The sequence below is a fragment of the Phocoena phocoena genome, chromosome 5 (assembly GCF_963924675.1).
Source record: "Phocoena phocoena chromosome 5, mPhoPho1.1, whole genome shotgun sequence".
Lineage (NCBI taxonomy): Eukaryota > Metazoa > Chordata > Mammalia > Artiodactyla > Phocoenidae > Phocoena > Phocoena phocoena.
Window position 1 is genome coordinate 74,536,896 of NC_089223.1, and position 21,892 is coordinate 74,558,787.

Here is a 21,892-nt window from a genome sequence, read left to right on the forward strand (position 1 = left end):
TGGGTGAAAGGCAAAACCATAAGAAATGCGCTTTTTAAAAAAATAATTACAGAGACATATAATGGTAGCTGTTTAAAATCATGAGGCAGTATTAAAGTATCTTATGTCATTGAACTGTATTTTATATACAACTCTGAATAACAAGTGGGTGGAAAATTAATTGCAAGGATGAGTTTACAGTCATTTTAAAATTTGATTACCTAATAAAATCTAGCTGGCAAGGGATTTCAACAAAATTCCTACTTCAGATGAAGATACCGACACTACGAACATATGGCAGGGCCCTATAAGGTCGTTTCACTCATACATCAATTTGTGTTTGTCAGTAGGTAGGAAAAGACTTCCCAAGTGTGAAAACTAATTATATACCAGTGCTATTTATTTTGTTATTATTTAAATACAATGTGTCTTTAAATATGGAATTCTTTGGAAAACTCACTTCATTATCCGAAATTATGGAGACCACTTTGGTTTTATAATCGAAGGTGGAATATTCATTACAGTTTCCCAAGGGATCTTCTAACTGTAATGGGCAAAGAGTTCCTTGATAGAGTGTATTTCGTAAAAACATCCAGTAGCCAAGTCTCATCAACAACTGTATCCGAAAGGTTTCCTGCTGCTGCTCAGGCTGCTCAGGACGTGCCCAGAAAGAGCATCGACGCTTGCTGGCTTGCCTGCTCTCCCTGTCCCAGTTAGTCTTTGCGGTAAGTGACTGCTGGGTGGAGTCTTTGGGGTTTAGAGGATCTTGCACTCGTTAACGGAGAAGAACCTCCTTCTGTTGCGTCTCCTGGCCTGGTTGATGGCAGTCCGGACGGCACACTCAAATACCTGCTGTACCCCCCGGTTGCTGAGGGCTGAGCACTCCAGGTAGCCCTTGGCTCTCACCTCCTGGGCCAGTCTCTTTCCTTCTATGGCGTTGACGCAGGAAGCCCTGTGGGGCCCCACCTCCCGCTGGTCAGTCTGGGTGGCCACCACCAGCACGGGGGTGCAGGGCAGGTTGCTCCTGACTTCACCGATCCACTTGTTCTTCAGGTTCAGGAAGGAGTTATGGTTGGCCACGGAGTAGCACATCAGTACCACGTCTGCCTGCTGGTAGGACAGAGGGCGGATACTCCTGAAGGCATCATTGCCAGCTGTGTCCCAGAGACCCAGGCTGATCTGGATGCCATCCATGAAGACGTCTACACCTGTATTTTCATACACTGTGGGCTTGTAGGCCTCTGGGAAGGTCTCTGAGGTGAAGCGCACTAACAGAGAGGTTTTCCCCACAGCAGAGTCTCCCACCAACACACACTTGATGGAACTCAGCATCTTCCCCGCTCGGATTCCTAGTTACAAATTCAGAATTCCGAGGAAATGAGCCCTCAGTGGGCTGCTGAAGCAAACGCCATTCAACAACGAGGAATGGAAACCAGATGGATTTGTGTTCTGAGGACCTCTGACAGCAATTTGCAGAATGTTACTTCATGCAGTCCATCCAAGGGAGATTCACCATCTACTTTGGAAACCTCCAAAGGCTGGTCTTCAACTGGAAAAAGAAAAAGAAGAGGAGAACTTGAGTCTTTTTTCCCTTTTTTGCTGATGGGGGAGCTTCCTCATTGGCAAACTGATTGATCAGGGGGTCCACCTCAGTGGACAAGGGTCCTCCCCCCTTGTCTAAGCCACTCTTACCCTTGGCGGGGAGAGCTTGGATCTGTTATACCCCGTACCCACGACCCCACCCAGTCAAGAAGCAGAAGCTGACCTGATCTCTAAAATCAGCCCACGGTTAAAAACACAAGCAGTTGCTCTGGTGGCAACATGAAAAAGACCACAGTAGAAACCTAATGTGTGAATGAGACGTTTTCAGACTGCTCTCTCCTGGCTTCTGCTCCAAGAAGTGGAGACCACAGCTGACAGTGGTCTCTGCCACTTCAGTCTCTAATGGATCCCAGCCACTTTGGGAACTGCAAGAAAGAGCAATGTGTTGAGCCGCACGTACCAGAAGCACTTCCTTTCATTTATTGATTCATCAGCCAGTCCTTGGTTTATGTGGGAATTTGTGCTAAGGTCAGAGAGAAGAAATCACCAGAACTCTAAAAATTTGCTGTGGTTTTTCCCTTGAGGTTTTTCCAAAAATTGGCTATAGATATAATGGAAAGGGCACTGTCCTTGGCATTTTCTGCATCTGAAATCAGACTCCATTACCTATACAACGACATGGCCTTGAGCACTTTGCTTCATCACCAAGCCTCGGTTTACTCATCCGCAAAATTGTGATAGATTTAGGAACCACTTGTCAGAGATGTTGTGAGGATAAAATTGTTTCTTTCTTTTCTGAACAGCTACCTATGTAATCAGGAACTCTGCTAGGCCCCTGGTTAAACAAAATAACTTGCTTAAAAGCAACCGTATTCGGTGCCTGTCACTTAAACCGGGCCACATAAATATGACGGAATCTGAATTTCTTGAAAGGGTCAAATAAATTCTCATTCACTGCAGGTGAAAGAGCTCCAGACAATGAGATCAACCTTGGAGACGGTGTCCCGTCTGCCAAAGGATGTCATCACAGGGCCATCCCAGCTTCAGATGAAGGAAAGGTCTTTTGGACCAAATTTCAAAGTAAAGGTTATTAATACAATCTGGGCTTATAACCTCCTCCATTGGCAATCTTCCTGACAGATCACATGTAATGTAGGATAGACACATAGGATAGGTCTCCTTCAAAAGGTAATTTTTAAAATCACTCCTCTAAATCCAGACATTCCCCTCCAAGACATTATTATCTTTGTCTACCTACAGTCTCTGTTTAATTAGACATAATAGCCTTTACAAATGAGTTAATCAAATAAATAATTCACATGATTTTCACAAATTCATTTTTACCACACATAAGCTGGGTGACCTTGGCCAAGTTACTTAACCTCTCTGAGACTCGGTTTCTTCATAAAAATGAAAATAAGAAAAGCACATTCTTGATGGAACTGTTATAACAATTCAGTATGTGGAGAGTCTGGCTTAGCACAGAACTTGGCACATGGGATCTGTGGGCAGGCACCATACTTTTCAACTTCTACTACTATTTATTCAAAATGCCAAATATTGAATGTCCAAGCATGGGGGCTGGGACATCAAATATTCACCCAGACTCTATCCGAAGACTCACATCTTCATACGGAAATGATAACACAGCAATAATTTATACTTGTACTTTTACAAGATGTTGTACATTTGAGAATACTCCCTTGATTGTCTTGTGAGAAAGCCCCTTCAGAATGATAGAGCACAAAATGATAATAATAATAATTTATAAAATAAAAAAACAGAGAATTCCCTGGTGGTCCAGAGGTTAGGGCTTGGCACTTTCACTGCCAGGGCCCAGGTTCAATCCCTGTTCAGGGAACTAAGATCCCATAAGCCGTGTGGCATGGCCAAAAATAAAAAATAATAAAAATAACAAAAAATAAATTAAAAATGAAAACAATGATAGAGCATAATACAAAACTAAGATGAAATTATGACTTTCATTGATTATTATTATTGCAGATTTTAGGTTATCTGGGCTTCGATTGAATCTGTGGCTTACTTCAAAATGCTGATAAAACCCTGATATTTTTTTAAACAGATGAGCCCATGGCAGTCATCTGCCAGGGATAGCCTGTCAATGATAAAGAATACATCTAAACGTCATCCTTCTTGTAAGAGTTTTGGGCAAAGGACTTATGCTGGCAGCAGCCAATTCATTCATTAAGGAAATTGCTTTTGCCGTGAATCTAACACACTTAGATGATTAGGAAATCATTGTGCCTCTCAGCAACTCCCGCCAGCGCCTTCTCTCAACAACACTTTCGCAGCCTGGCAGGGACACCACAGCAAGAACAGGCCCTGCTCGGGATGCGGGGCTCCACGTACTGGGGGGCTGGGGTGGTGGTAGGGGAGTGGGTGCTTCACTTTGTTTCTCTTTCTTCTGGAGAAAGAGAATCAATTCAAAAAATCTTAAGCAACTTAGTAGAGGAAAACTATAGCCACTTCTAAGCTTTATCAGTCCAAATTGTCATTCAGTTTTCTTTCTGTAATAGATATACACTTGTATATATCTTCTAAACATTTTCTCCAATTTAAAAAACTTTCTATTTCAACATAATCAACATACTTGCCAGGTTTTAGCTAAATAGCTTTCAATGTTTCAACAATTCATAATTGCACAGCTGTTCCCCACTGCTAGCAGTCTTTGAGTTACTTTCAATATTTCACAATAATTAACAAGTGTTATTTTATACATAAAATATATATTCATTTATAGAAGTTACTTTTACGTGGAAAAATTTTCTTGGGGAATACATTTACCCATGTGGCATTACTGGATCAATGGGTCATTTTGTGACTTTTATTTACATTACTGAGCATCTTCTAAGGGCTGTATACATTATTCATTAGTTGTTTTCTTCGTTTTTAAAAAACGGTTGTTTGGGGCTTCCTGTGTGGTAGGCACCGTATCAGGTCCTGAGAGTGTAACAGTGAGCAAGCTGGCTTCTGTCCGCATGGAGATCAACATTTCACAACTGCAGAGACTTCAGGGGGTAGGGAGTCTTGTCACAGTCACACTGTGAGGCAATGGCAGAGGCAAAGTTAGACCTAAACAGAGGGTGACCCCAAAGCTGCAGCAGCTCCACGTGTCACCCACACACCATAATTCCCATTGCCCTACCCAAGGCACCTCAAGTAAAACCATGCTTCGTAAGCAAACCCAGTTTCGAGACACTTTTTCCGGCCATCCCTTCCAAACAGGTCCCTACTCCAATTCTCCTCCTACAAATAAGGAGTTCTTGATATTTACAAGAAGTGTGTGTGTCTTGATTCGGAAACTGGTTCCACAAGTGTGTTCAGTTTGTGAAAATTCTTCAAGCTACAGACCTATGATGTGTTCACTTTTCTGTATGAAGATTAAACTTCAGGAAAAAGTATTTTTAAAAATAAGGTTACTGCCTTTGCAGGGAACATCTTCTCAAGGAATATTTTATCGTAAATTTTTTACCTTGCAAGAATTCATTTCACTAATTCTCAACGCTACTTCAGTAATTCCCCTTAGCTCATTTCTAATTGCTATAAAAAATAATTAAATTTCTCCTCTGAATCACAAAAAGAAATCACTTTTAAATCAGTTTATTTTTATACACAGATCATCTGTATTCCAAGTGGGTTTAATTCTGAAAGTTTGCTTGCAAGACGCTGGTTTGCAGCTTTTATTTCTGTTCTCCAGAGTCAAGGTTCTAAGCAGTATTTACATTCCTAAACCTAAAGCTTATTTAATACCATTATATTTGAATTTAAATGGAATATCACTAAGCCCCGAGGCCTCTTTGAGCCAGGAGCCCTGCCCCCCTGACCCCAGGCCAAGCAGGGACCCTGGCACCCTTCCCCTCCTCTGTCCCACCCACCTTGCCCTGAATGGTCCCTTCCACTCCCACGAGCACAGTAACTGGATTGTCTCCACAGGTCTAGAGTTCTCAATTTTGTCCAAGTTCAGAGTCAAAAACAAGGCTAGTCAGCCAGGCAACGGCCCAGAGCACCATTTAAGACTCTAGAATCTCATGTCAAAACTAATAAAGTGGGCTTCCCTGGTGGCGCAGTGGTTGAGAGTCTGCCTGCTGTTGCAGGGGACACAGGTTCGTGCCCTGGTCCGGGAAGATCCCACATGCCGTGGAGCGGCTGGGCCCTTGAGCCATGGCCGCTGAGCCTGCGCGTCCGGAGCCTGTGATCTGCAACGGGAGAGGCCACAACAGTGAGAGGCCTGCGTACCGCAAAAAAAAAAAAAAAAAAACTAATAAAGTGATGGGAAAATGTACCTCTCTCAAAGTAGTTGGAATTTTCTGAAAAACTGCCTGGTGTTGAGGGTGGAACCCCACGAGGCATACTCAATGGTCTCTGAACTGCTTTCTAAGGGAATTTCTTTACTGAAGGACTCATATTTTTTCAGTTGGGTATGAACATTTGGGACCCAAGCTGAATTGTTCAAGGAAAGAAAGCAAAGAGGCAAATACATGCATATCTAACCATTCTAGAATGTAATGATGCTGTAAACCAAAGTTGTCAACTATGGGTCACCTGTGGGCCAAACCCACCATCTGTTTCTGTATGGCCCACGAATTAAGAATGGTTTTTACAATTTTAATGGTTAAAAAAAATCAAAAGAACAGTATTTAATGACATGTGCATATCATATGAAATTCAAATTTGTGTCCATAAGAACATTTTTTTGGATCGTAGTCATGATCTTTCATTTACAAATTTTCTATGGCTTCTTTCTTGCTACAACTCAAAGTTGCAACAGAGACTTTATGGCCCACAAAGCCTAAAATATTTACTATCTGGCCTTTTACAGAAAAAGTTTGACAACTGCTGCTAAATAAAAAGAGGCAATTCAGAGTAAGAAGGAGAGCACAGACCCTGGGATCAGGCAAGCTTGGGTTTGGCCCCAACATATGCTACTTACTGTGCGATCTTGGGTGAATTACTTAACGTCTCTGAGTTTTGCACCTTTGTCAATAGAGGCAGTATAGCTCAGTGATTAAGAGCCTGGACTCTGAAACCATGCTGCCTCCAAAGTCACTAAGCCTTAGCTTCTTCAACTGTAAATACGCAATGCTGATAGTATCATACAAGGTTGTTGTATGGGAATAAATGGGTAAGTGAATGTAAAACACATAGAATGGTACCTGGCACAGAGTAAGTACTATAGAAGTATCTGTTATTTATCTATTTACCTTGAAGTGTTGTAAGATTATTAGAGCTAGAGCTGACATGCAGGCCCAAAGTGAGATGACTGTGAGGCCTGGGGGCCTCGGAGGGAGCCACTGGCAAACAGGAAACAAACACTGGAGGAGAGACAGGTCTATGAGACAAGGGGACAGACAGTGTGGTGCCAGAGAGATTCCAGGAGAACCAAGGGTAATCTGGCTACATTATACAGGATGAGAATGAGTGAGAAGGGAAGAAGGATGGCAGCGAGGAGAATTCTTATTCTTCCACAAACTTTGACATGAAATATTTAGTTACACACATATTCTTGTCTATGTTGTTTATAATGGGAAAAAAATTATTAAAGAACAGGTGGTTCTTGGATAAACTAATTAGTTTATTCCTGTAATCAATACGCTTTAAAATAACAGAGTACAAGTATATTAACTTAACTGACACAGGAAAATTGTCCCTATGCTGAATGGGATAAAAGCAGTTTTCAAAATATGTACAGTATGATTCCACAGTTATGAAAACGTCTAGAGCAGTATATATACCAACATGTTAGGATGAATTGTCTATGGTCCTGAGATTGTAACTGATTCTAATTTTCTTCTCCTTGCTTCTGTGCATTTTAAAATAAAATTAAAATAAAACAAAACACATTTTAAAAGCATGAGTTCTGTGTACAATTTTGAAGCGCTTTGTGTGTGTTCCTTTGTTTTTTAAGTTTGGCTTGAAAAGGCAGAAAAGGCTGATCTGAGGGCCCTTTAAGTTAGAGAATATCTATGAGCCCCCATCATGTCCGAGACAAGAATTTTCTATATCTGTACAGCTGAATTTGTTTAAAATTCCTAGAAGCACTATCTCTGGCTTCTGGTTCTTTTTTTAAGGGACAAGCTAAGCTGAGTAATTATGCCTCCTCTCACAAATGTCCTAAGCCCATCTCTCTTTTTCCTGCTCATTAGAGAGTTTTTGAAGTCTTTTCTATATTTTTTTAGATATTCAAAGAAGTTTGAATATGGCCTGGGTGTTTGATGACATTAAGGAACTATTGCTAATTTTGTTAGGTGATAATCACATTGTAGTCATATACTTTTTAAAAATATATTTATTTTTTAAAATTTATTTTTGGCTGCGTTGGGTCTTTGTTGCTGCGTGTGGGCTTTCTCTAGTTGCGGCGAGCAGAGGCTACTCTTCATTGCGGTACGCAGGCTTCTCATTGCGGTGGCTTCTCTTGTTGCAGAGCATGGGCTCTAGGTGCACGGGCTTCAGTAGTTGTGGCACGCGGGCTACTAGTTGTGGCTGGCGGGCCCTAGAGCGCAGACTCAGTAGTTGCAGTGCACGGGCTTAGTTGCTTCGCGGCATGCGGGATCTTTCCAGACCAGGGTTTGAACCCATGTCCCCTGCATTGGCAGGTGGATTTTTTTAAATATATATTTATTTATTTATGGCCGTGTTGGGTCTTCGTTTCTGTGCGAGGGCTTTCTCTAGTTGTGGCAAGTGGGGGCCACTCTTCATCGCGGTGCGCAGGCCTCTCACTATTGCGGCCTCTCTTGTTGCGGAGCACAGGCTCCAGACACGCAGGCTCAGTAATTGTGGCTCACGGGCCCAGTTGCTCCGCGGCATGTGGGATCTTCCCAGACCAGGCCTCGAACCCGTGTCCCCTGCATTGGCAGGCAGATTCTCAACCACTGCGCCACTAGGGAAGCCCCGGCAGGTGGATTCTTAACCACTGTGCCACCAGGGAAGCCCAGTCATATACATTTTTAAAGTCCTTATCAGACAGCTGAAATAAATATGATGTCTGGGATTTATTTTAGATTATTCCAGAAAAGAAAAAAAGAACTAAGGATGATGGATGAAATAAGACTGGGAAAATATTGAGAACTGTTGATGTTGAATGATGGTACATGGGGGTATGTTAGTCTATTCTCACTATTTTTATATATATTCAAATTTTTTCATGATAGAAGTTTTAAAGGGTGGGAACTTTTGTTTTCTATAGCATTTTGTCCAAGCTGTGGTTTCATTCTCATCTTTAGTTTTAGAGAAAATGAAGAAAAGTATCACTAAAAAATAAAAAGTATACTTTGCGCCTCAGTGACTTGTTCAAGTATTTGAAGGAATGTTGATGCATCAAATAAGTGACATAAAGGTAGACAGTGCAAAGACTTAGAGCCTGCCTCCTGGTTGAAGGGAGATAGAGGAGAAAAAGGTGAGGATTCCCAGCCAAGTCATAAAGAGAAAGGCTTGAGTTTCAAGTACAAGCTCTACCTGCATCTCAATAAGACATCACCATCTGCCCCTGGGAAGTAAAGGCCATGGATAGAAAGTATTCTGGTCAAAGGATACTCTTGAAGTTACTTTGAGATTATGTGAACTTCCTAACTGGTATAACTATGTTCACTAACTTCCCTTGGCCCTCCTTGCCCCAATTCTGCAGCATTAGCTCTTTGCAAAACAGCAAAAAGTAATAATGAAAATAACTTAAAAAAAAAAAAAGAAAGAAAAGAAACTCAAGAGTGAAAATGGACTACCCACATAAAACCAGATCACAAATCAAAGCAACTCTGAGAATGAGGAAGACCCTTGGCCCTGGGGGTCTTTCTTTTTGTCTGAAAAGGTGAAGGGGTAGAGAAGAGTTTCTACCTTCAGATTTTATGTTTTCCCCTTAGACTTAAAGTAGCTCCATCTGATCTTTACTTAATGTGAAAATATGAAATCTACCTGATACCTGGGTAGACCTCCACCAAGCCCATGGTACCTCCCAGCTCTAAATCACCACCTGTAACGAAGAAAACCATCACATCCCAGAGTTCCCTCATCCCCCCCCCCCCCCACCAGAACCACCACCACCACCATCATTCAACACACATACTCAAACCATTAGTGGTGAGCAACATTTCCTCCCTTATTTGCTGATCCAATCAGACTGAAGATGGCCTCCTCACTTTGGCTAACTCTTCCCCTCATTTTGTCTGAGTCATCTATACATACCATTTTTTCCTAATTATAAAAGTAGTTAATACATGTTATGGAACATTTCAAAAATACTGAACTATCTAAACGACCTAAAGGAGAAATGCAGCTACCACCTAAAACCAAAAGCTGCGAGATATTAGTGTACCTTTTCCTGTTTCGTTTTTTCAGTGTCATTTTTTGCCAATACTAATATCGTACTTTATATATAGTTTGGCATCTTGCTTTTTTTATTTAACATTTACATCATAAATATTTCTTATATCATTGAGATCCTTTGAACATAATTTTAATGACTGTCATATTTCATTATATGAACATAGCATTATTTATTGAACCAACTATTATTTAAATTGTTTCTAATTTTTACTATAATAACACTGAGTGAACATTTAAAAAATAAATTTGTACAAATATACAATTATTTCTTTAGTATAAATAGGTATGAGCAGAATTACTGGAACAAGAAAGATGAAAAACATGGACAAATTGGTACTCCATATGTAGTATATGAGAGTTTTCATTTTATCACACTGCCATCATTGGGTATAATATTTGCCAGTTTGATCTGTTTTCATTTGCGACTAGTGAAAATTAAAATTCATCTCTTTGTTGACCACTTACATTTTTTCTTTCATAAGTCACCTACTTTGCCTACTTTTCTAGTAAGGTGGTCATCATTTCTTAAATATTTTTAAAAATCTTTTTAGAGATTAAGGATATTAATCCTCTCTTGGTTAAATAAATATGTAGCTTTTTTTCTTCATATGCTTTGCGTCCGTGAATTCTGGTAATTCCCCAAAATCCTGGTACTCCCCCATTATTGAGCAACCACTAAATAGAATGTGAAATAGCATGTCTCCTGATTGTGGAAAGAAACTTAGCATGATTAGATACCTGAAAGGTCATCTAGTTCAACCTACTCATTTTCCCATGAGGAAACCAAGGCCCAGGTTTCCTCATTTTCCCATGAGGAAACCAAGGCCCACCAAGGTGGTTTAGGTAGTGAGGGCTGACCTGAAGCCCAGAAACTGGATCACTGAGTCAGCACTCTTTCCATCTACACAGTATTTTTTCACATATATGTTATCTACATTTTATTTATTTCTTTATTTATTTATTGCGGTACGCGGGCCTCTCACTGCTGTGGCCTCTCCCGTTGCGGAGCACAGGCTCCAGACGCGCAGGCTCAGTGGCCATGGCTCACGGGCCCAGCTGCTCCGCGGCATGTGGGATCCTCCCGGACCGTGGCACGAATCCATGTCCCCTGCATCGGCAGGTGGACTCTCAACCACTGCGCCACCAGGGAAGCCCTGTTATCTACATTTTATGTCCCATACTTAATTTCCTTAATTTAAAAATGTAAACCCTTATAGATAGCTTAGATATATGTTCCAAATTGGTGGCTTTTTACTCAGAAGATAACTCCCAGTATTAATATAAAACTATTTTTCAAACAGATGTTCTCTTTCTACTTAACTTCCTTTGAGAGATAGATCATCTCTCTTTAGGGGCAATCATTAAGGCTTCCAACATTCTCTAGAATTAGGGTAAACCCTTAATTTACAGATTGCTCAAACTGTAAAAGAAGTCAAGGGGTTTTGTTCAGGATATTTAGCCCAGAGCACTGCATGGAGTGAGGTGATTTGGTTTCAGCTTCAAAGTATAAAATTGCTGATATTCCATCATTTGCAGAGCCCAGGTTGTGGAGTTGAGGTCTTGGTTAGATTCTCATCTCTATCGCTGACTAGTAGTATAACCTTTGGCAACTCACATAACAAGAACTGTAAAATGTGGATAATAGTGAATAGTTTGAAGGATTTTTAAGGCAATTAAAAAGATTCTATCTCTCATGCCTAGCGGCATGCCTGACCCTTAGTAGATAAGGATAATAATAAACACATTGGTCAGATACTGTTTAAAGTGCTTTATGAAAATTAGCTCATTAATCATTACAACAATACTATGTGCTCGGGACTTCCCTGGTGGCGCAGTGGTTAAGAATCTGCCTGCCAATGCAGGGGACATGGATTCGAGCCCTGGTCTGGGAATATCCCACATGCCGTGGAGCAGCTAAGCCTATGCAACACAACTACTGAGCCTGCACTCTAGCGCCCGTGAGCCACAACTACTGAGCCCACGTGCCACAACTACTGAAGCCCTTGCGCCTAGAGCCCGTGCTCCACAACAAGAGAATCCACCGCAATGAGAAGCCCATGCACCACAATGAAGAGTAGCCCCCGCTTGCCGCAACTAGAGAAGGCCTGTGCGCAACAACAAAGACCCAACACAGCCAAAAATAAATAAGTAAATAAAATAAAACGATACTATGTGCTCAATACATTGTTGTTATTTTACAGCCAGGGAAACTAAGGCACAGAGAAGTAAAGTAACTTGCCCAAGAGGACAAGCTAGTGAGGAGGGCTTGCCTCCAAACCCATTCACAGAGTTGTCTCTATCTCCCCTCCCAATGTCTCTCATCTGGCGGAAGCTTACCTACCTTTGCAACCTTGATGAAACTAAGCAATCTGCTGCTATCTGATGCTTGTGTGCCCCTAAAATTCATATGGTGATGGTATTAGGAGGTGGGGCCTTTGAGAGGTGATTAGGTCATGAGGGTGGAGCCCTCATCAATGGAATTAGTGCACTTATAAAGGAGCCCCAGAGAGCTCCTTTGCCCCTTCCACCGTATGAGGACACAGTGAGAAGGCACCATCAATGAATCAGGAAGCAAGCTCTCACTAGACACTGAATCTGCCAGGGCCATCATTTTGGACTCCCCAACCTCCAGAACTGTGAGAAATAAATTTCTATTGTTTATAAGCCACCTAGTCTGTGGCATTTTGTTATAACAGCTCGAATAGACTAAGACACAATCCTAAAATAAAGGCAGCAGATGAGGAGGGAGAGCTGGAAAGACGTTTTTCAGCTGGTGGGTGTTTTCTTTCTTACTATAGGCCTTATTTCTAACAACAATTGAAAGATCTCTCCCTTAAGCAGACTCTCTCAGACACCATTGGAAGATGTACGGAAGAATGCCATCTTTGTAGAAGGCAATATGACAGAATTCAGGGGCACATTTTGTGTTTTTAACACCCGGAGCTGATCATTTTTTAACCTCCCTCATTTTAATGGCAAAATTAGCTTCAGTAATAATGTGTAAGAGTCAGGAACAATCATTATTTCCTTGACTCATTCTATAGCTTTAAAATAAACAAGTAACAATTTACAAGAAAGATAAATTTCAATTTTTAAAGTATTATTCAAGTGCAATAAAATATTTTCTGTACAAACTAAAACTTGCAGTTACTGATCAGAAATATCACACTTTGCAATTTGCACTCTGCTTCACTGTTTTAAATTTAAACACAAAACTCCAAAAAGTCACATAGAATAACAGAATTGAAATAAGTCAAGCTCTGTTTCATAGTCTCTAAAATCATTGTGCTATCATTCTTTAATTCTAATGTACTGTTTAGGAATCAGTAAACAGGAATCAGGAATACGTAGTGCCATAAGGTTGGGGAATCACAATATACCCCAGAAGTCAGCTCTAATGGAATCTATACACACCCCTAAGCATTACTCTAACTTTATCACTGCCAGCACATGGTGATAATAAAAAGTAAACATCCATTGATTTTATTATTGTCTTTAAATTCTCAGCAGATGATGTACTCCCTCACTGCCTATACCTGGAGTGGACCCCTTCTACCCCCATGTCCTTGGTATATCCCTGCTAGTAGCTATCAAAATTTTAAATGCATGTACCTTTTAACCCAGCAATTCTAACTCTTTAAACCCATTGTCATGTTGTACCTATACAAGTATTCAAGAAATATGTGCAAGAATTTCATTGCAGGACTTCCCTGGTGGCACAGTGGTTAAGAATCCGCCTGCCAATGCAGGTGACATGGGTTCAAACCCTGGTCTGGGAAGATCCCACATGCCACAGAGCAACTAAGCCCGTGAGCCGCAACTGCTAAGCCTGCACTCTGGAGCCCGCGAGCCACAACTACGGAGCCCCCGTGCCACAACTACTGAAGCCCACGTGCCTAGAGTCCGTGCTCCACAACAGGAGAAGCCACCACAACGAGAAGCCCCCGCACCATGACAAAGAACAGCCCCCGCTCACTGCAACTAGAGAAAGCCCACGAGCAGCAACAAAGACCCAACGTAGCCAAAGATAAGTAAATAAAAATAAATAAATCTATTTTAAAAATATTTTGAAAAATAGAATTTCATTGCAGCATTATTCACAACAGCCAAAAAAAGAAAAAAAGAAAAAGAACTGATGATAACTAAAAGGTATCAAAAGGCAGTGGTTAAATTAATTCTGTTGTATCCATACAGTGGAATCCGATACAGCATTAAAAAGAATTAGGATAGGGGTGGGAGGGGTGAATAGGTGAAGGGGATTAAGAGGTACAAACCTATAGTTATAAAATAAATGTCACAGGAATGTAATACAACAGCATAAGGACTATGGTCAATAATATTGTAATAACTTTGTATGGGAACAGATGGTTACCAGAATTATTGTGGTGATCATTTCACAGTGCATGCAAATGTCAAATCACTATGTAGTACACCTGAAATTAATGTAATATTGTACGTCAACTATATTTTGAATTAAAAAATAGAATTAGGTTAACCTTGTACGTATTGTGAGGAAAGGTACCCATGATATATTAGTAACTGAAGAAGGAAGCAGTTGAATGATTCATTTATGTAGAAAAATAAATGTACAAGCCTGGTCTGATGCCCTTGAATGCCCAAAATGGTCAGAATGGCATGGGTTCAGGCATAGGAAAGGTATCTGTGCAATGGTGGACAAAACCAGACTTGCTGTGAATTCTAGCTCATCCAATACGTGTTCCTCTACAGATAAAACTGTACTAAGGGCACAGCAGTTACTCCCTAAATTCTCTAAGGGAGAAGAGGAACAAAGAGGAATAACCTAAGAACACAAGTCTGTACAGCCTTTCTTAGGTTTTTAAAATCCCCTTTTGGGATATCAATGTATATACTTTCTATATTAATTATATTGCAGATATAATACAGAGCAGTGGGATTAACTAGCTCCCTAGATGCATCAACTGTCTCCCTAGATGCTCAACTTCTCCCAGGAGACTGGGAGAAACAAGTTCGTAATGACCCTGAAACTATCAAGATACTCCACAGCAAAATTCTTTTCTTTCGCTGTTTAATTCATTGCTTATGCATACATAATGTTCCATGAACATTAAGTTCCAAATCCATAGAAGTCTAAAAGAATGACAGGATGTCTGCCTTTAGTTGGCTTTAAACTAGGAATACTTTTAAAGAGACTAATGGGGACAAAAGATAACAAAGAAACTGTTAATATAGTTTAGACTGGGCTTAGAGGTTTTTTAAAAAAATTTTTCGTACTTTGTTAATAATGTCTCTAACCCTCACTTTTTTGTTGTGGTTGTTTTCTATAGAAGAAATGACTTCTTGAGGAGAGGTAATGCGATGGCCATGCAAAGGTAGCTGGTATGGCTGTACTTCATCATACTAAGGCCCCATATAGCTGGGACATTAGAGAATAAAATCCTAAACTAGAGAGAAAAGAAGCAACCTTCCGCATACAAATGACCTTACGCTCAGCTTCATCCCAGAAAAAATTAAAATTTAAATGGACAAGTGCCATGATAAAGGTAAGTGCAGAATGCCAAGAGAATGCTGAGGACAGAGTGCTTAAATCTTCAAGGGCAGTGGGAGTGGGAAAGGCAGAAAGGAGAGACATCTGAGATCGGTCTCAGAGGGGAGAGAAAATGTGATTGGTGGACTGCATCCAGACCGAGGAAGCAGCCGGTGCCCGGGTGTGCAGGGGAGAAGGTTCTGTGTATTTGGAGGGTAGAGAGTTGGGTTTTGTGGCTGAAACACAGGCGGGAGACGAATTGGAAAGGAACAGTGGGGCCAATTTGTGAATGCTAAGTATAAAATAACCTCCTTCCCACCAGCTCTCTCATTACTTTCTCCTCTTCCCCACTCCACCTAGCCATTGCTGCCCTGGGACTATGAAATATCCCCCAAACTCTCCCTGCCTTTCCTCACTCCGTAATCTTTATTTTTGTTCTTTTTTTTTTTTTTGGAATTTTTAAATTTTATTTTATTTTTTATACAGCAGGTTCTTATTAGTTATCTATTTTATACATATTAGTGTATACATGTCAATCCCAATCTCCCAATTCATCACACCACCACCACCTCCCCGCCACTTTCCTCCCTTGGTGTCCATACCTTTGCTCTCTACATCTGTCTCTATTTCTGCCCTGCAAACTGGTTCATCTGTACCATTTTTCTAGATTCCACATATATACGTTAATATACGATATTTGTTTTTCTCTTTCTGACGTACTTCACTCTGTATGACAGTCTCTAGATCCATCCACATCTCTACAAATGACCCAATTTCGCTCCTTTTTATGGCTGAGTAATATTCCATTGTATATATGTACTACATCTTCTTTATCCATTCGTCTGTCAATGGGCATTTAGGTTACTTCCATGACCTGGCTATTGTAAATAGTGCTGCAATGAACATTGGGGTGCACGTGTTTTTCTGAATTATGCTTTTTTCTGGGTATATGCCCAGGAGTGGGATTGCTGGGTCATATGGTAGTTCTATTTTTAGTTTTTTAAGGAACCTCCATACTGTTCTCCATAGTGGCTGAATGTATTTACATTCCCACCAACAGTGCAAGAGGGTTCCCTTTTCTCCACACCCTCTCCAGCATTTGTTGTTTGGACATTTTATGATGATGCCCATTCTAACTGGTGTGAGGTGATACCTCATTGTAGTTTTGATTTGCGTTCCTCTAATGATTAGTGATGTTGAGCATCCTTTCATGTGCCTCTTAGCCATCTGTATGTCTTCTCTGGAGAAATGTCTATTTAGGTCTTCTGCTCATTTTTGGATTGGGTTGTTTGTTTTTTAATGTTGCCTCACTCAGTAATCCTAAGTGTGTCACTCTCATCTCCTAAAGTACAATCTTTTCTGCTCTGACTCTTCCTGGTAAAGTTCTACCTGTCTCAGAGCCCAGCTCAGACACCACCTCCTCCAGGAGGCCTTCCAGAAACTCCTCGTAAGCATTATTTTTCTCCCTTATTTGAGCTCACATGTAATCTTTAAATGTTTTTATGTTTACCTTTTTGAATAGTTAATATAATACACGCCTATGGTAAAATTCAAAGAGTACAAAAGTGAAAAATATGTATTCCTCCTCTGCCTGCCCTCCAGGGCCCCAGGCCATTTTCCCAGAGGCAACCATTGTGTTAAGTTTTTCATGCATTTTCCCAAAGCTATTACATTATGGCACGTATTCACAAACATATATACGAATGCATATGTGTAATTATCCTAACACACACACTCGCTCTTTTTTTTAGTATACAAACTGCTGCATACTATTCTATACTCCTCTCACTTAATTTTTTCTTTATCACCAGATTTTCAGACATACCTCAAAGGTACGGCAGGTTCGGGTTCCAGACCACCACAATAAAGCAATATCGCAATAAAGTGAGTCACATGAATTTTCTGGTCTCCCAGTGTGTATTAGTTACGTTTACACTAGACTAGACTGTAGTCTATTAAGTGTGCAATAGCATTTTGTCTTAAAAATAGTGTACATGACTTAATTTAAAAATGCTTTATTGCTAAAAAATGCTAACCATCATCTGAGCCTTCATCAAGTCATAAACTTTTTGCTGATTGAGGGTCTTGCCTCCACGTTGATGCTGCTGACTGATCTGGGCGATAGCTGCTGAAGGCTGGGAGGCTGTGGTAGTTTCTTAAAATAAGACAACAACGAAGTTTACGACATCGATGGGCTCTGCCTTTCATGAACGATTTCTCTGTAGCATGCGATGCTGTTCGATAACATATTACCCGCAGTGGAACTTCTTTCAAAATTGTAGTCAGTGCTCTCAACCCCTGCTGCTGCTTTGAGAACAGATATTAACAGAAAAGAGCATGAAGGGGCAGAGAGCTCAACCTTCCTGCCACAGATGCCCTTTCCCTACTCCTGGGCTTTTCTTCTTGCCTTCCCTAGCTTGTCCTTCCTTCTCCACCCCCTAACTTGACCCAGAGGCATGGGTGCTAAAAAGCCCTCAGCCTGGGTGCATGAGTCAAACAAGCACAAGGGGCCCCAGCTGGTGTCAGATTTCAAGACAGTGTTCAGTTGCAACCATCTTAGCTGTACACATAGAAACAGAATTTGTACCTCTTTTCCCCGGGAACACGTCCAATTTAGAGTCCACTGGCCTAATTTGTGACAGAAAGAACTTGCAAACACTTTGCACTTCAGAGAGTTTTCAGAGGCTGATTGGAGAAAACACCCAGCCCCTTTACAGACCTCAACAGCAAAACAACTAGGCAGCCAAGGTGGCAGAGAGGCCCAAAGGGGAATGTCACGTAGACCCCACAAAATCCCTCAGAACTCTAAGGCGTGCTCCTGGCTTTCCTCGAGACAGAAAGCAGTCTTTGGCCACATCACTCATTTGCCTCCCAAATGTCCACACTGAGAAGTTCTCAGGCCTTGTAAAGCATTCCCCATAACATTAAAATGGTCAGGTCCTAACAGGGAGAGGAACTGGATAACTATTGAATATCTGCTCTCGGCAGGGTAACTTGCGACTCTGTAGATTAACCAGAGCTCCCACCTGGAGTTTGATGTTCACCCTTTATGCCAACTCTCACACCTCCACACAGCTATTATCAACATGTATGAAACCAGGAGGCCTAATTGTAAATGTGTTTCTAGCAGCAGGGACTTCCAGAAAACACACTTCCTGTGGAATGGACTTGCCACTTCTGTTCATTTTTGCCCTCATTTGCCTTAACGTTTTAAACACAAGACTACTTGCCAGAAAGGATAACTTTTCAAAGGAGAAAAACATACACACACACCTCTTTTATCATTAAACTCCTTATTATTTTAGAAAAATATTTAATAATGTGGAAAAAAGGTATATGACAACATTGTTACATGAAAAAAAGCAAGTTCAAAACAGTATGTGAAACATGATCCTGATTTTTTCAATAAAAATATAGAGAGGAGTAAGAAGCTAAACCCAGATGCTAGCAATGCTCTGATTGGTGCAGTTATAGATTTTTTGTGTGCTTATCTATGTTTTACAAATTTCCTTCGAAAACATATACTGCTTCGGTAATAAAAGGGAGCTGTAAAAGTAACTCACGACTCTTTGTAAAAGAAAATATAAATGCATCCCCAGTTTCTTCCTGGATAGAAATAGGATTTGCTAGTATCACCAGATACTGTAGTCACTTTCAAGAAAGTATAACACAGGAGACCTGGATCCTGGGTCAGGATTAGCCCCTGACTAACGAAATGACCCTGAACCAGTCCAGGATACCCCTCCCACCACAGGCACCTCATCTGTCAGATGAGCAGGTCTCACTGGGTCTGTAAGTCCCTTTCTTAGTCTGGAACTCCTCATAGCTCTTTCAGATACCACTCATGTAAAAACAAAACAAAAAACACCTTGGAATATTCCAGTGATTTGGATTGTGCCTATACCACCTTGCTCAATATGCTAGAAAAATTCCTGGGGAAACTCAGACCCTAGGAAAAGAGGTTCCTTGCGTAACAGAGATAGTTGCCACAGTTAGGATTTATGGCAACACCTTTCCTTTTGTCACTGAGTACCAGAAAGTTCAAGGGCATGCTTTAGCCTAAGGCTCACTTCCTCTCTATGGTCTTGTGAATGGGATCAAAATACAGGAAGTCTATTAGCCAAGATTCTTTGGCCATTGACAATGCATGGACGGGCACTGCCAGAGTACGATTCTCAGACTTGCTTGTTTTCTATGTTTCCATGGATCACCAACCCTCTTTTTTCTGATCAATATCTCTTCATATAAATCCAGCTTCTCAGGAGATGACGCTCAGTCATCTTCATGTACTAGGCCACTCAAGTCTTGCCTTAGTGGTACGAGCCCACCTGAAATTACTTTCGAGAGGCAATAGTAAATTACTTTCAATAGACATTTCAGGGTTCCTCAGGGTTCAGGGTTCCAAAAGAAACCCCAGAACATCAGCATTAGCCAACTTCTCATGTCCATAATTCCAAAGTGAACTGAAATGCATCAGAAGATAATCCCCTAAACTCATTTTACCTTCCTGTAACCACCTCTTCACTTGTACATTTTGCTTGTATCTTGTAACACTCACATATCTCATGCAGACATCCATCAGAAAACTTCCTTTGGGTTTATCAACCCCAAAGTGCTTACCTTGTAAGATTAAATTTGAAAACCTCCCAGTGAACTCTTCAGTGTTCCATTTCCCATGAAGTTTTACTAGCCTGGCCCATGAGTATGTGTGTGTGTACGCACGGGTGGGTGTAATCAGGAAGTAGAAGAGTGAGACTCGCACTTGCTATTTTGGTTTTTTTTTGGGGCTGCACCATGCATCCTGTGGGATTTTAGTTCCCCAACTAGGGATTGAACCCCGGGCCGTTGGCAGTGAGAGCGTGGAGTCCTAACCACTGGACCACCAGGGAATTCCCCACACTTGCTATTTTTCTAAAATAAGGTCCCAGGAAACTTTACGATCACAGAGTCAACTATCAGTAGGCAAACTATGTCCCCTCCTTTTTGCATCATGGGGCACAGAAAGAGATAGAGGACTTCCTTTATCACATGCAAAATCTGTTATCCCATCTCCTCATTTTAATGATATTCTCCTGGCTGAATTCCAGTGTCTTCTCGACTATGAGTCATCACCGCTACTTGTGCATAGAATTGAATGTTCAGGGTTCCTCATTTTGAAGCAGGACAGCAGTTCAGAAGCATCTGATAAGATCCCCACAGCACAGTTCTTGATCTGGGATCATCCAGAGGCCCAGCTCAGGGGAGCCCTCCCCACAGGGAGATGGCAAAGGAAGTAGCTTCCCAATCAACCAGCAGTAGCTGCCATCCCTGCCAATAAGGATCTCCTGCAAGAAAGTCTGACGCATGGGCTTTCCGACCAGCTGGCACAGCGGGCACAGCATGTCTCCTTCAGGGGTCAGCCTTACCAGAAGGTACCCGACTCCACAGGGGACATCAGGGTAATGGGAAGTCCCGTCCCGACTGCGCATCCCTCCCACCACTGAAACAGCCCTTTCTCCAGGGGCTCAGTGCTTTGTCGAAACGCGAATATCCTTGGAAGATAAAGCCCTTTTTACCCTTTCCACGTTTATACGAATGTGCTTCAAGTCTCTCTCTATCCTCAAAGCCAGTTTTGATTGGAAGAGGAGAAAGTTTCACCAAAAAACAAAAACTGTATACAAAGAGAGGTAAGGCATTGGGCATTAATCCCATCCCAATCCAGGCCCCTCCTAAACTGGAATAGCACTAGGGGCCTATCAGTCTCCTGTATTGTCTGTGGATTGATAATCTGAAGGGTCATTGATCTGAATTGTCAATAATACCATTCATGTGCTCATTCCTCCAATATGTACTACACTCTGACTACATGCTGGCACTATAGTAAATGTTGCATGACTACATGCTGGGCACTATACTAAATGTTGCAGGGGGAATAGAGAAAGCTGAAGAATTCTAATCCATCTCAAAGTCAAGTGTCCAACGTGTGGATTCATAACACTGGGTTCATAACACTGATCATGACTAAGGTATTAAGGAAGTACTCGGTGTTTATTCACTGCATTTGCTACTCATCCCACAGTGCTGTGATATACCATTAGCCCTGGGAAGTATCATTATTCTCAATTTACAGATAATTTTTTTTTTTTTTGGCCGTGCCACGCGGCTTCCGGGATTTTAGTTCCGCAACCAGGGATGGCACCCGGGGCTATGGCAGTGAAGCGCCAAGTCCTAACCACTGGACCACCAGGGAATTCCCTCCGTTTACAGATAAATTGATCAATGTCCAGGCGGTAAAGTCTGTGATCTCCAAATCTGAGCATCATCAAAATTAGAGGTTGTTTAAAATGTTTTCCTGGGCCCCTCATGGGGACATACACATTCAGTAGGTCTGGGAAGAACCAGAGAAGCTATTTTTAAAGTACTAGGATGACTCAGAAGCACAGTCAAATTGGAGAAACAACGTTACACATCTAAGCACAGCTCTCTCAGACAGCTTTACATCTGACCTTCACAATCTGGGTAGTAAGAATTATTATATTATTATCCTCA

General features: G+C 41.3%; 1 protein-coding gene across 1 annotated transcript; it reads right to left on the minus strand.

Annotated features, from left to right (window-relative positions):
* Positions 1 to 735: 735 nt before the first annotated feature.
* RHOH (ras homolog family member H) lies at positions 736 to 1,311 on the minus strand. The gene has a single exon (XM_065877990.1). The coding sequence runs from the start codon at positions 1,309 to 1,311 to the stop codon at positions 736 to 738; it is 576 nt and encodes a 191-aa protein (XP_065734062.1).
* Positions 1,312 to 21,892: the final 20,581 nt, after the last annotated feature.